At 37.4% G+C, this 15,472-nt stretch overlaps 1 protein-coding gene across 4 annotated transcripts in view; it reads right to left on the bottom strand.

Annotated features, from left to right (window-relative positions):
- SPIRE1 (spire type actin nucleation factor 1) overlaps positions 1–15,472 on the bottom strand; it is a 125,120-nt gene that overhangs the window by 46,868 nt on the left and 62,780 nt on the right. For all 4 annotated transcript variants that reach the window (XM_090137348.1, XM_090137349.1, XM_090137347.1 and 1 more), the window contains exon 4: positions 1,547–1,672. In XM_090137348.1, coding sequence (XP_089993474.1) covers positions 1,547–1,672 — 126 coding nt within the window. The remainder of the gene's footprint in view (positions 1–1,546; positions 1,673–15,472) is intronic.

The raw sequence follows: 15,472 nt of genomic DNA, 5'->3' as shown, positions 1-15,472 counted from the left end.
TTCTGGCACACATCGTTCAATTAGTATATCCAATGGTTGGGACAATAAGGAGCAGTCAAATGCTCAGATGTGAAATTAATGATGTCAAGGTTCAGGAGATGGCTTTAGAACTGAGATGCTCTCGGTGTTATCTGCATTGAGTGCAGATGAACTGTAACACAGGCACTTCAGAAAACAAGTGGCTCTTTAGCCATGCTGACACTGTCAAAATTATCCGCATATGATACTGCTTCAGTTTAAAAATTGCTTTCAGTTTGAGAAGGACTGGAGGACAAATGGAGGTGAAATTTGACCCTGTGCAATAGAAAAACATCACTGGAGGATTGTCCCCATTGGATGGATGCATCTCAGACATGTCTCTGAACAGGAAGAACAACACCAACCTCTTATGCCTCTGACTGGTTGCATCTTTCACCAGTATGACAACAGAACTATCTTGTGCTGCTCTGGGGTCCATCTGACCCAACAATGAGCTGATTCAGCTCAGTAACTTGACAAGGACAGATTATTTTTTTATTATCATTTTTTACTTTTTATTTACTTGATGCATTCATTTTCTAGGATCAGCAGAAGCAAAGTAGTGAGAGTATGCATGCGCAGGTGAAACAGCTCTGCCTCTTGGAGAAACATAATAGTTATACCAGCCTACAAGATTTTCAACTACTTTTCAAAAGGTTATTTGGACCTCACATAGAAGAAAACCCCTCAGATTTTTATTAAAAAAGAGTAATTGACAGATTGACTTTCGCGAAGAAGCCAGCCTTTAAAAGCATCTTTACCTTTCTGCCCTTCCCCTCACCCACTGGCTTTCCAATGAAATATATACAGTGTGTTAATAAGAGACAACAATTTATGGAGCTATTCTGCAGATCAGATCACCAAAACTATCAATCATCATAAAAAAAAATCCACCCACCCTCAAAGTTATTCTTCAGCCAAATCATTTAATTGAAGTGGTTTACAGGATGGCCTTTCAGACAACAGTAACAATCAAGCCAGCAGTAAACACAGAAAGCGTTACCTATGAGTGGATTTATGTATTTATTTATTTCAGTTGACTCTGCTGTGAAGTACGTGACAGACAAGCCAACCATACAGGAAAGGTAAGGAAAGTTGCTGACTGGGGACAAAATACAAGCAAGAAGAACCTCAGAAAATTCCCAGCCAAAGACAAGGCATAAGAAGGAGATGAGGAACAATAGCGAAAGCTCAGACTCTTAACAACACCAGAGAAGTTTTCAGACTCAAACACATTGCATATTTGTATGCTAGAATGAAAGAACACTCCAAGTAAATGTTCTGGTTCCCTCCCAAATAGACTGGTCACAATTAATGACAATTCCTGTGAGACATCTGCAGATACTGATAGACCAAAGGAAAACTAAAAAAACCATAACATAATGCAAACCCCACCATAACTCGGCTGTAGAACTACTCTCCCTTAACCCTACTGTCAGTTTTCAGAAGCATCTGACATCTAAAGCTGGCTGGGTACAGAAGTGATTTTGTAAGCCTAATTCACATAATAACAAGTTCAAAAGCTTACCTCTTTTGCACTTTTAATTTTGGCCAAGAAAGTGTACAGCTCCATTGTTTCAGCAAACAGAGCTCGGCACACTGCTTGATAGTGGTTCGGTGCCTCTGATGGAGTTGGCAGGTGGGCGGCACACAGCTAGAGAGAAAAATAAATAGCAATTACAAACAGTGCCCCATTGCTTTAATTATCACTACAGAGCATGAGATAAAATGAAAGGAAATACAGTGGGATATTTAAGGCACAAAAATCCAGTAAGGACATTTAAGCTAAGGTGGAAGGAGACTGGCTGATCTCATCCTGTAAAAGTGGATAAACCAAGACATTGCCTTTTTGTTCAAAAAAGAAAATGAAGAAAAAAGAGAAAAAAAAAAGAGAGAAAAGGAAAAAAAAAAGGAAAAAAAAAGAAAAAAGAAAAAAGAAGAAAAAGACAGTAGTGAAGGGGAAAAAAGCAATCTGGCAGTATTAAATTTGGGAAAGTGTACCTAATTCAAACCAGTTTTAACACTGTACATTTCTTTACTTTCTTATGAATGTGGAAGAGAACTGTATCCCTATCAGTTTATGAAAGGACAGAAAGCATGGTCAAGTTGAATCTGATCTCATTTACTGAAGTGGTACAAAGATTATAAAAATCAGCAAGAGCTGCAAAAGCACTGGCTTTCAAATGAGACATTCATGGATGTTTTCAGACACAGATGCAACTGATTTAAAGAAATATTAATAGATTTTTTCATACACACTAACCATGAAAATCTCCAAAATCCTATTCAAATCACTAATAACCATTCACAACTTCCACTAAAGCAGAAATCAGATTGGCACTGCTTTTAGAGGAAAACATGCAGATCCCCTCTCTGACAGGAGAAGCCTCACTGAAATAAGTCTATTTCAAATAACTTACGTGTAAGTAACATCCACCTTCATGAACAGGATTATTACAGAATAGCTGAGCACTCATGCTCATACTTAAAAGTCTTTTTCTTACATTTTCCTTGAGTCACATCCATTTCTTGTTAGTGATGCAAGAAATCTTTGTCAGAAACAAAACAATAAAATAATGTCTACAACAGTGTGCTAGTGTTAAATGCCTACATACCCAGTGCAAAACATAAAATTTGCATATCCTGTACCATATTGGTGTATTTATTAAAATAAAACAAAATCTTAACCAAGGCTTTAAAATCTGCCTGATTACTGCGGTTTCATAATGGCTATTTTCTCTACAGCTAAGACTATGGACAAGCCTAAACCTGAGGAAATAGACGGCTACATTCAGAAGATCTGCAGAAGCAAAGCTTGAAACAAAAGCCTTTTTAGGAGAAGAGCCCTTGATTAGCCTAGTGGCATATTTCTCTAAATCTCTCCTGTGTTACAGCGGTGGTTACAGAGGGCACAATACATGTAGAGCTCTGGCTGCACTTCATGTTGTTTTCAGTCTGACTTAAATCCAAGCTGCCATTCCCAGATGCTGTTCTGTGGCCTCTGGCTGTGGGTTCCCACTGATGCTGGCACCCACGTTTGTTCCCCAGTGCCGAGAGAATTTCTCACCCAGGCAAAAACTAACACAGTGAAGGAAGGGAGCATGAGATGATGTTCTTCATGGCTTGGACACATGTAGCAGAGCAGCCAAAAAGGAGTAACGGGATCATGCTCCTGGAATGGGGAGAGGAGAGAGAAGGGAGGAAGGGCTGAGCAATGTTAAATTAGCTTAATCTCACTGGCTGACTGCTTTCTAAGGCCACAGCCTCCATTTTATTTTTTATTTCTTTCAATTAGTATAACAACACTGAATCCAATGGTCAGATTTGATCAATTTCCTCGATAAAATCTCACAAGCACCATCTGCACTCCTGCGATAATCTACCCTGATTACTGCAACCATGTGTGTATAAACATTTTGAGCCCCTAAAAAAGAATATATACATATATATAGGACAGTGTATATAGATTTTTTCCTTCCTTCCTAAATGTTTTCAAATTTTATGATGCTATATGATGCTTTATGATGACAACCAAACTTTTCTTATGCTCTTTATACCTATTTCTGGGTAATCATAGTGTCAAAGTTGAGACATTTAAAAAACATATGATTATTATTTTTTTTAGCAAATCATCTTCTACTTTGCAGGTGAAGGGAGAAAAAATGACATAGAAGCATTTCTCTCTTTCTAATGTATGCTACTGTGACAACTCATACTACAAAGACAACGGCTGGTAAGTATTTCCCTTTGCTTAGTGGAAAAGTCAGAATTATACTACATTAAAGCAGAGTATGGTTAATTGGCATTCTTTTCTCTCAATAACTAATCATGTTCTTACCTGCCTTACTATGTTTTCAGAAGGCTATTTCTAGTTATTAACTACAACACAGATAAAAAGGGTTTCATTCTACGATGCACCACTTACAGGAATAATAATGGCTGTAAAAGGATAATAACAACAATTTCAAAAAGGTCCTAAAATTGTAAAGGTTTTCATAGCAGAGAATAAAATGTTATTTAATCAGATCGCACACATTTTTAAGACTACCTTTTTTTCTTTATTTAGAAACATGTTAATTAGAAACAATTTGCATCAAATATTCAGAACGTTAATGAATGCAGCAGTAACAAGTTCAAGCAGAGGATGGATATAATCTTGATTCTTTATTGAACGTGAAGTAAAGAAAAAAAAAAATATGTCTGCTGTTACAGCCAGCAAAGAGTAACCACACAAGAAGTGAACCATTTGGTTTGTAAGCATGAGAATGCAGATTTTAAGAGGACCAGCAGCTCTTACGAGCTTTCATGCTCTGAAAAATCAATCTGAGTAATTTTAGATTATGTGAAGTCACATTATATGTCTTAACATACTTTTTTTGGATAGGGGAACTAAGCCTGAAGAAAAACTAAAATGCTAGTAAGATAAACTGACTTTTTTCCCCTTCATTTGTATCTACTGCACTTGCACGCTGTTCAGAAAAAAAAAAAAAAGGGAATCGAGACACATGAAGTACAAAATGTCACTTCTAATGAAGTGCAAGGTGTCACCCTAGCCTAAGTGCACCATATTTATCCACTTGAATTATTTTGTTTTCTAAATCACATTTTTAATTTGATAGTAGTAGTGTCTGAAAAGTCACATTTCTGAAACCACTGCAAAAATCAGTCAGAATGTTTTAATAACTGAGTTATAGACACAGCCACCTCATGAGCTCCTCCATCTCTTACCATGTCATTGCAGTCATGGTGCAAGAAGGATTTAGGTCAAGTCTGCAATCTTTTCCAGCCATTCAAAGCTCATCAAGGAAGGGAAGCCTCTGTAACTGCTTATTCTGACACTTGCATTTCCATCCCTCATGATACAACTTAAAACTAGCCCAACGGGAATGAATGCGAACAGCGCCCAGAGCCTAATACAAGAGCTGTTTGTTCTGCTTCCAAGAAGTCTCAAACAGTATGGTTGAAAACAAATTATATGGTCTTTGCAAATGAGGGGAGTATCAAAAATATTATCAACTACTGAAACGTTAACTAGCTTGGTCTGTAATATTTCAATTTGTAATCACTGTGAAGGGATTTCTTTTTCTGATTTTGTTTTTTTCTGAGCCTATCCAAAAAACAGCTTGACCCAAAGCGTTCAATCTTTGCTTAGATCACTAAGAAGATTAGAGACTGTTTCCATCCACATTTGAGGTTCACAGAAAAAAAGGCATTACGTAAACACCGTGGCCTTGCCAGCTCCTTGGTCCAAATCACCCTCAATTGACTGGGAAACAGAGCGTGTCAGCCAAATCAGCGTTAAGAGAAATCACAATTTAACCATCAGAAGAGATTAAGAAGCATTTCTTGGCTCTGTTTGAATATTAGGGACTACAAACAATTACAATGAATACTCACAGTTGAGTCACCTCCTAAAATCAAGGTAAGTTTTGCAAAACCATCTTTTTGTCTAAAGCTGTAATACAAACTTTACCAAAACACCTGGCAGAGTGTCTGTATGAATGCACCCCAGAGAATAAAAGGATCTCTTTCTCCAATGGCAAAGCTATTGATATTATGCAAATAGCACTTCCAGCCTGCAAATGCCAGGCCTGTTAAGTGATCTAAAGCTCTGGAGAATTAACATAAGACTTAAAAGATGTACCTTTCCCTTAGCCAAAAGGAGAAAAACTACTTTTAACGAATAGATCACTGAACATGCAACTGGACTGGGTGTTAGCTTCACCCCCTGCAGGACAGAACTGCAGCAGGCTCAGATAATATAACTGAGCTTGAGCTGTTTTCCCAAGTCAAAGTTATTTCAGGAAGATTTTATCTCCATGCAAATGAACCAGATGTTGTGATTCTTTGGGGGTGGGTTTTTTATTTTTATTTTAATACCTGTATCATTTTCATAGAATCATAGAATCCTTAGAGTGGGAAGGGACCTCTAAAGGTCACCTAGTCCAACTCCCCTGCAATGAACAGGGATACCTACAGCAGATCAGGTTGCTCAGAGCCCTGTCCAGCCTGGCCTTGAATACCTCCAGGAACGGGGCATCCACCACCTCTCTGTGCAACTTGTTCCAGTGCCTCACCACCCTCACTGTAAAATATTTTTTCCTTATATCTAATCTAAATATACTCTCTTTAAGTTTGAAACCATTTCTACTTGTCCTATCACCACATTTTATTGCTATTAATGTGAACTTCAAGGAGCCATCTGCCTCACCAGGAAAAGCAGACGTTCTTACTGAAAAAAAAAAAAAAAACAACAACACCTGTCTATTTACAAAATTCAACCTAGCACTTAGTTCATCTTTATTATTCAGAACAAAGTTAAGGAGTAAGACATGTTTTGACAGGAGTCTGGAAGATGTTTCTGTCTGCTACGACCACCCTTGTACATCCTATAAGGGAGCTTTGCTCAGGGAAAGTGGAGTTGCTCACCCAGCTGCTGCTCTCCTGACCTTTCTGGACAGAGGTTTGCCCCAGCTCCTCAACAAGCCAAGGATGAGCTGATCCCCGAGGTACTGTGAGAGAGGACTTCAGGGGAAGACTAACGAGGTAAGACCGTGCTAACACAACAGGGATGGAAGCAGAGTAGCTGTTAATCCATGAACTCAATGAACAAATTCACAGAAAGTATGTAAAGTATTCACAGAAAGATACTATTCCTGGAAAGCTACCTTCAGAAGTTTTCATAAATTTTAAATAGATATTTAAAATGATCATTTCAAACAGGATGTATACAATCCTAATCACCTAATCAGACATTCAACACATAGAAAAAATTGATCGTGTCTCTTTACCAGACTTTTATGAGACCTATCTTATGAGAGAAAAATATCCCTTTCTTCACTCATCTTATTCATGTCATCACTTTTTGGCAGTACATATATTTGTGTTTTCAAGGATGAAACACACAGGAAGAGTAAAATTAGACCAGAAATCTCTGCTGAGCACCTTGAGAACTCAGAAAGAATTGCACCCACTTCCATCAAACCAGACTGATGCATTAGTTTCACAAAAACAAGTTTGATGATTCCCACTAGGTTTTATGCTTTTGTTGCTCTCTATTATGTTTCAACAAACAAAAAAATTAAAAAACAAGTTTTGTTACTTACATACATGAACTATATTTTACATTTTATATGTGCTCAAGACAATTTCTCTTCCCTTAATATGGCCTGGGCCAGCCAAAAGGTTGGGCACCCATGTTCTAAATGATTCTCCCCACAAAATGGCTTAATATACACATGAAAGGTTATGAGGGTATAGTACACACAGTGCTTGGGAAGGGCTGCACTTTTTGTATACTGCATTTATTTTTGGAAATAAAAAGCAAAACTTGAGCAATTCAACAACGCTTGGTATGAAACTCATGCACAGTAAAAGCACTCTTCTCAAATATTTTCCTCTACACAGAATATCCATCCTGACACCATTTTTTCCTGGTTGGCTTCAGGTGCTGACTGCTACAATTCACTTTCTTTAGTTTTGCAACTATTTAAAAATAGTCTTAACTACTTTTCCATGATACTGAGTTGAATTTAAGCAGTGATGATAATCTTGATAAAATTTCAGTAAGACAACAACTGCAAGATTAGCACCTCACTGAATTGTCGTATTTATAAACTGGAATCTTTTCCAACAACAGAAACAAAGATGAAGGTGGTGTTCACCCTGTTACATTTAAATGATACTATCTTTAGGGGGGGGGAAAAAAAGTCTTACAAATATTTAACACAATTGCTAACACTTGAGACAGGAATTAGAATTTTCACATGTGCTAAGAAAAGGAAATCACACTATAGTATAGATTAGAGACTACATTTCAATTGTCAGCATAATCCCGTATTTTTCATGATCAGTGATATTCTTTATTACGTTTCTAAGCGATCTGACCTTTTGACTATCAGAATAAGGACTTCAAATGAAGGTCAGTCTCTGTTTTTGTGAGGTGATATTTCCGCTGGACAATTTGAAAATGTTATTTTTTACAGTCAAACTAATTTTATGTGCTAATGCGGACTTCCTGACAAAGCTACATTCAAGTTTTTATTTCTTCTTGAAAGCTATTTAGCTATTATTACAGCTCAAATATACCCCCAGCATACAGCTGTGCTAGAATATGTGTTACACGTATTGTTAGCCTGTTTTTCTGCACTGCCTTTGTACTAACAACATCCTGTTTCCCAAAGGAGATGGTTTCAAAGGAGCCAATTAAGTGAAAACCAATGCTGTATTCTCTCTTAGTTTCAGAGAAACCACGCTCTGTTGTTTTTTAGCAGAATAATGAAGGAATTAATAGAAATATGCAGTAATCTGAATTTGCTGGCTCTTGTTCTTTGACTATTCAGTGGCACATAAATGGGATTATTGATGAGCAAGGGCAAAATCTTACAAATGATATTTTTCCCATTCTTCTACATGAAATGTCAACCCCTGCAACATACAGCAAAGCCACTAGTTAGCCTGTCAGCAGCAACCATTTTCTAAAGCTGTCTGCTTCATAACAAGGCAGGAACTCTGTGCACATTCAGCAGCTCTCATCTGTACCACTCACACTCTGCCTACCGTGCAGAGCACCAGCCCTGCACCATCCCCAGGGATGGGACGGAGGCATCTGGGTAGAAAACTACCTTCAGAAGTGGAGTAGAAGTGTAGATGGGGAAACATGATAACATTGGATAATTAAAGGAGAAGGGGAGTGTCTGTACATATTAACAGGGTTACCTGTGCAGCTGTTTAGCTAGAAGCCCATTAAGTTGTGGAACCACCCTTTACATTATTAAATAACTTAGACCCAAACAACAGATAGCAGAAGGTTGCACCCCTGCCCTGTAACTTGTTTGGCTGTCAAATGTGCTTCCCAGGCCCTCCTTAGAGCTGGTGGGTGCTTCTCACTGGAACTGCTGCTGCTCAGCAAGAAGACTTGGTTTTGTACCCAGCTGCTTGGTATGTGCAGCAGGGCATACACCCTTCTATTCCCTTCTCCTCAAGCCTCCATACAAGCATATGAAGCAGCCTGGGCTTTCAGAAACTGTGTGAACAAAATAGGGCATCTCTGGGAAAAAAACAGTAGAAAATAAAGAACAAAAGAGTAAGAAAAAAATCATCAAAAAGCAACAAAACAAGTGGGAATAACTCTCAGTGCAGAAACAAAATCTGATACACATAAAAAAAGGAAGAGTAACATGAAAGAAAAGTTGTTTCTATCAGTTCTGCCATGTTACCCATTAATCTCCTTATTAAGCAGTTCAAATGTTTGGATACTTACTAAGTGAGAGACAATGCATTAATGTAAAGCAGTTTTATTCACAAACCACTTAAAATCCAATTAAAATATATCAACTAAAATAAAAGCATGCACTTTGTTGGCAGCAATTTGCAGTTCATGTATAGAGCTTTAAAATGTATGTGTGTGGGAAGCTTGTTTATTTTTATGTAAAGTGCTGAAACTTCCCTCAGCATGCATAATAATAATTTGCTTTCATGTTTTGTCCTGAAGCATGGCTTTTCATTCCTATCCAAAAAAACAGATTTCCAGCTGCTTAGCCAAACAAAGTGCATCACTAAACATAACAGCTTTTAAACTTCACCTCCAATGAATAAATCCAGCAACTTCTAACCAGTCTCATTTTGCTTTCATTACATCTCAGCATATGGAAATCCATTCCTTTAAGTGTGCTCTCTCCTTATTTGTAATGCTTTTGTCAGGGAAATCAAGTCTTGAAACTCTGATGGTTCCAGAAAACCTAAAGAAAAATTCTTGCTCTTCTAAGAAAGTATGCTTACATTTTAAGCTACTGAATTCGAACTGCAATTATCTTATAAAGCATATCAGTTTCATAAATGTTAATATTTAAAACATATGCCACTTTAAGGTAAGTTTGAAGGAAACTGCTTAACCCACAATTTATTGTACCTTCATTACAAAGAAAGCATTGTATTTCCGAACCAAATATATATCCTTGCTTATTCAAGCATAAGAAGATATCTGAGACAGAAAGTGAAAGGTGTTATTTTCTCCTCAACTCAGTCTGTTTCAAGAGGTGGAGAGCTTTTTTCGTCCACTTTCTCTACGTACACTATTCCTGGAAATTACCTCTAGTATGGTAATTACTAGAAATTGAATTATCTAGCATCAATGAGCTTGACACACGCTCTACACGTAGGTGGGATTAACCACCTGTAGGGGCTGCAGATGGTGTTTGTATTGCCCTGAATGCTCAGACACTTGAGGGAAGGGCAGCTTTAGAGCTTTTCTTTATAGCTTCCTCAATTTTCTTGCCAATGGCAGCAATAGAAGTAGAACCACCATTCTGTCACACATGCAAGACCACATCAGGTACCCAAACCAGTACCAAGTCTACATTGCATATATTCTCCTATCATTGTGACACTGAATTACCATTTCTCTTTTGCTGGTGAAGAACTGAGGCCAATACAAAGCCCACTGAACTGATCAGGATCCTTTTTCTGTTAAAAAAAATAAAAAGCTTTTGCTCAAAGCCACAGTTGTTCAAATCACATAGAATACTATAGCATTTTTCCATGATATCCCTGCTTTATTAGTCTGTTTGTATTTCCATTTGCTACAAAAGATTTCAGTTTTCATACAAAAATTTAGAATGGAAAACTGTAGTGAATAATTACACATCTTGTAGTGATTGGTGTTTTTCTTAGGTCCTGAACTGAAAAGAACACATATGGAACATAATTTTCATTATTTCTAATTAAGAGATCATGGAGATTCTAGGGCAATCTAAAGACTGACTTCTTTCTCCAGTCTTAAAATACATACATTTTATTCTAGTATCATAAATCATTGTGAGGGTGGAATAGGAATTAGTCATTCTTTGTAATAATGATGAACAATGCATTACACAAGCTGAAAACCCGAAGATCCAAAGAAAGAGATATTTGCTCCTGCTAACAAACTAAATTCAGAACTCTTCTTCTTCCCTAATTTTCTCTTTTTCTTTTCCAACACTGAAAATGCATATTTCAAAATAGGCCACCTGAAGAAGACAGCAAAGCACTGGCCAATGTCTGACTGCAAAAACTGAACAAAGCTTGTTACATTTTTTAAAATGCATTTGCACTTGAAAATACTGAGCATTCTTTGTGAAATGAAATTTCTTTGTATACTCAAAAAAAGGGCACTACTTAATGTATTTGATGAGTATTTCCAACTCGTTACCTTGTTTTTAAATCAGATATTATTTCAACTACATCAGGTAAGTCTTATCATCCTTATCCATGAAAGAGTCTAATAGAAACAAACATGTTCTATGGTTAAATGGATACGTTCTTAGCAGAATACAGTTAAGAGGGGGAAAAAATCACACACTACAACCCAGCTATGAGCTACCTCTTCATCAAAATCATACTATCTGAGGAGAAAAAGAGAAAATGGAGGGAGGCTAATTACTTTCCTAGTTCTGCAGTTAAACAGCGCAGGAATGCTTTGTTTTCAAACATACCTCTCAAAATAATTAAACCTTTTTGTGCCAACTATTCTAAGGACCTGTGCCACAGATAATTATTTACCTGTTCTCAGTTACATATCATGAAAGACATATCTCTGCAAGTGAGGCAGGAACTCTCAAGCTCAGTTTTTCAACTTCAAAGTTAGCTTTAAAACCACTGGCACTTGCAGCGGCATCTACTCCATGTCAATTGAAATAGATGCCTTTTAATGATACTTTTACCAACTCCTTTCAAAGCAGAAATATAAAAAGGCATTGAATCTCTGGAAGCTAATTAATACTGTAATGATCTCAATCTACAGAGAGTAAGGTTATCAAAGTGGTGATCACAGAAGAGCACTCTCCTGCATGCAGTCAAAGACCAATTGTTTCTCATTAGTAACTTCTTTCTGTAGTGACATTTTTCATGACATAGACATTTTTTAAGGACAAAACTTGAGGGAGCTATTTTAAGAATAAATAAGAGCAAAGTACAGATAAGCAAAGATGCAAATGCATGAATCTATTTCAAACATTCCTACCTTGGGCAAGACGAAAGGCAGGTTAGCATCAGCTTTGTACTGAAGGGCTTGACTGTGATGGATGGAAGAACAAATCTAAGATGCTGGCAAACTGTCCAAATTGGAGTTTGTTGACAGCTGTAAGCTGAATTTAGCAGATCATCGCATCTACAAGAGCCTAGTGTAAAACTGACAGGTGCTAAAGCTTACAGCCAGCAAAGTTGAAAATATAACTGTCATGTCAAGAATCCCCAAATGAATTGGTTCCACAGGACTTTTTGCCAGTATCATTAAATATACTTTGGGGTCCCAAAAGAAGGAAGACTTCAAGTGCAAATAGGGAGCGGAGGAAGACAAGGGGCTGTCCCAGTTCCCTCAAACTCCGCAGGACACCAGCAAAGAGCTGCCAAGAAACCATCTTGTTCAAAGAATCTTTATTAAAAGGCCTCAACTGTTGCTAAATTAACCTCAGAGAGAGGTTATCTTTACCTGCCCAGATGGTAAAGAAAATTACTAATCACGTTACTGTGGTAGGCACATAAGACAATAGAGATTAGAAGGGGATGGATGGCCTAGTTACCTGACCAGTTAACTCACCTCAGCAGTTTGCTCCCCTGCACCCAGGCAGGATTAATATCTGTGAGATTACACGACTCTCCATCTTCATTTTTTACAGAGAGAAGTGTCCTGGAGATGACAGACACTGTCCTGCTTTAACTGATTGCTCTACTAGACTAAGTGGGCAGAGGAATGCCATGTCTTCCACCAGGAAAGAGTAGGGCGGCTTCCATAGTGCCTCCTCCTCCTCCACTGCTTGTGACAAAAGCAGGCCCAGGGAGGGGAAAAATGTATATATATATTCCCATGGTATTCAGAGGTACATTATTTGTAACTATTTTACGATTATTAGGAACTGTTTTGAAAGTTCCCCATAACTGACAGAGTGCATAAGCAGTAGGCAGAGCCTCCCCAGTCCAAAATGGCCAAAGTGGAAGCCAACATTCAAGAGCCAGAAGCTCTGGCACGAAGATTTCAGTGTTTCTCCTGAAGCTGACACCCTGCAGCTGGGTGCTTTTGGCAAATGGCAGACATTCTTCATTGGAAAATCCAAGTATCTTGGCTCTCAATGCACGAAACACCGTTACCAGGACAACATATTGCAATAAACACTCCCTCCTTTTCTCACCAACACATTCAAATGTGAAGACGACTAACATCACACATTTAAAATGAGTACAGTGGTTAATTTCAAAGTAAAGAAGACTACATTTGACCTCCATTACATTGCCCAGAATAAAAAACCAAGGCAACTCTTTAAGACACCAAATGAGATCACTTTAATTAATGAAACCTGTCCATCTACCTAATTCATTTGAACACTTGTCATGTGTAGAGCAGCTTTAAAATTACATTAAAGGGATTTACACAAACCAGATTTAGTTTCTTGAATAGGCTGAAGTACAGAAATCCCTTTACTTTCTACACAGGTTTACAAAAAATTAAATGCAAACAGAAGAGAAAAATTAAGCTACTGACTATTTTTGTGTGCTGCCTGGAAAACATGTTTTCTACTTTATACCTTTGAGCCATTAAAAATATTTCTACTGTGACAAGATTCCTCTGTCCAGACATGAAAAGACTTAATAAATCATGCTGACTAATACTCTCCTGAACTTCAGAGGTTTTTCATATGCTTTATAATATTACATGCTACCACAGAAGTGAAAGCTTTTTTTTGAAAAAACAAACAAACAAAAAAAAACAACCAAACACTATAGCTTCTCTCTGCCCCAGTGCTGCCGTGTTTTCAATTATCTTTCGATTTTAGTGGATTCAGGTCAGTGATACTTGACATCTACCTGCGTGCAAATAAATACAAATACAGGGACTTGTAACACACAGTACAATATAGTATACCAATCAATTGTAAATTCATTAGAAGGCAACAGTTCATAAAAAGACTTGGGTTTTATCTCTTTAGCAAGGAGTTCTCACCTCATTAAAGCAAGTGTCAGTCTTACTGTTCATCTCCAGAAACTTAGGCATGTCAAAAAGGAAAAGTAAATACAATTACTCATTATGACCTTCTTGTCTGGGCTCCAAGCTTGTTTTGCCCTAAGCAAAAGGCAGGTAAAAAGCATAGTTCTCTGTTTTGGCTTAGATCGCCCCAAGTATTTTGCTCTTCCTTGCCACCAGGAATTCAAAAACAATAAAACAAACTCCTTGTTTATTTAGCATTTAAAATCAAGTTTCCATCCTCTTTCTCCCAGAAGCAAATATATAAATAAAACAAAGGGTTTTGTTCTCAGGAAAAAGACATAAAAAGCAACTCTGTTTTCCATCCAACCGAGCTTGTAAGTGTCCCCTTTATAGGCTATAAACAAGGCAAACTCAGAGCTGAGCATGAAGCATTGCTTCCACATGCATCTGGTTTCTCTCAGCATGAGCACTGTGCCCTCTGCCCAGGCCAATCACCTAAATCCTTAGTGATTGTTTTGAGTATACCAGACAACAAGTAGTGATGGATGCTCCTCATCTCTGCCAGTTCACTGTACCTCCCCATGCAAAACCCCTGAATTCCCATGCCTGCTGCCTTCATGAGGCTTCCAGGCTAATCTACATCTTCTCTTCAGTAAGTACTCTGCCAAACTTATTATAGTCAAGGAGTTTATCTCTTGGGACCATTTTCTTTAGCTGCATAAGTTAATAAGTTATTAGCAAGGCTACTAGATGAAAATGTTCAAATAATTTTGTACACCAAAGCATTCAAAATTCATCTGCAGAGATGCACAATCTTTGAGATTGCACAGCCCAAGCAATATAGCAAGGCAAAGTGAAAATTTATTTAAGAAATTCACTAAAATAATCACCAAAAAAAAAAAAAAAAACCCTGCTTTTCTCATTGTGGTAATTCATTAAAGATATTTATTAATCATTTAAAATAGACTTTGGGCCATGCATCTTGTAGATAATAGTCTTCTGAGAGCCACCCTGTGAGACTATTCCACTTACAATACTATTTAAGGATGTTGCAACTACATTTTTTAAACAAAAACCTACTGTAAAGTTCCTCTAATTAAGAAATGCATAACATTCCCCATCTCCGAGACCAATCTTTGAGATAAATATGATATTCTAACTTCTAGATTCGGATCTCCAAGGGCCTATAATCTAATACAATTTATTTCTTTGTATCAAATGGCCTTATCTCACTTAAATATTTTTTTCTAAAATACTACATGCAACAGTACTCTAAGCAAAAGGGGAATAGAAAATAGCATCATGATAACACAGTAATCAAGAGCATATTAAAACAATCATCTAGCTCAAACAGAGAGATTATTGTTTTGGAAAATTAGTGGTACTTTTAAGTCAATTCAAACAACTTTCCTCCAAATGTTTCATTTCTTTTAATACTGTTACCAGTACTGAAATGAATTCACCAAAAGGAACTTTGCCTCAAGCAGGAGGCTCCCT

Source organism: Phasianus colchicus, chromosome 3 (genome assembly GCF_987193195.1).
Source record: "Phasianus colchicus chromosome 3, bPhaCol1.hap1.1, whole genome shotgun sequence".
NCBI lineage: Eukaryota > Metazoa > Chordata > Aves > Galliformes > Phasianidae > Phasianus > Phasianus colchicus.
The sequence above is the reverse complement of the archived record's forward strand: the minus strand, read 5'-3'. Positions and strand labels throughout refer to the sequence as shown.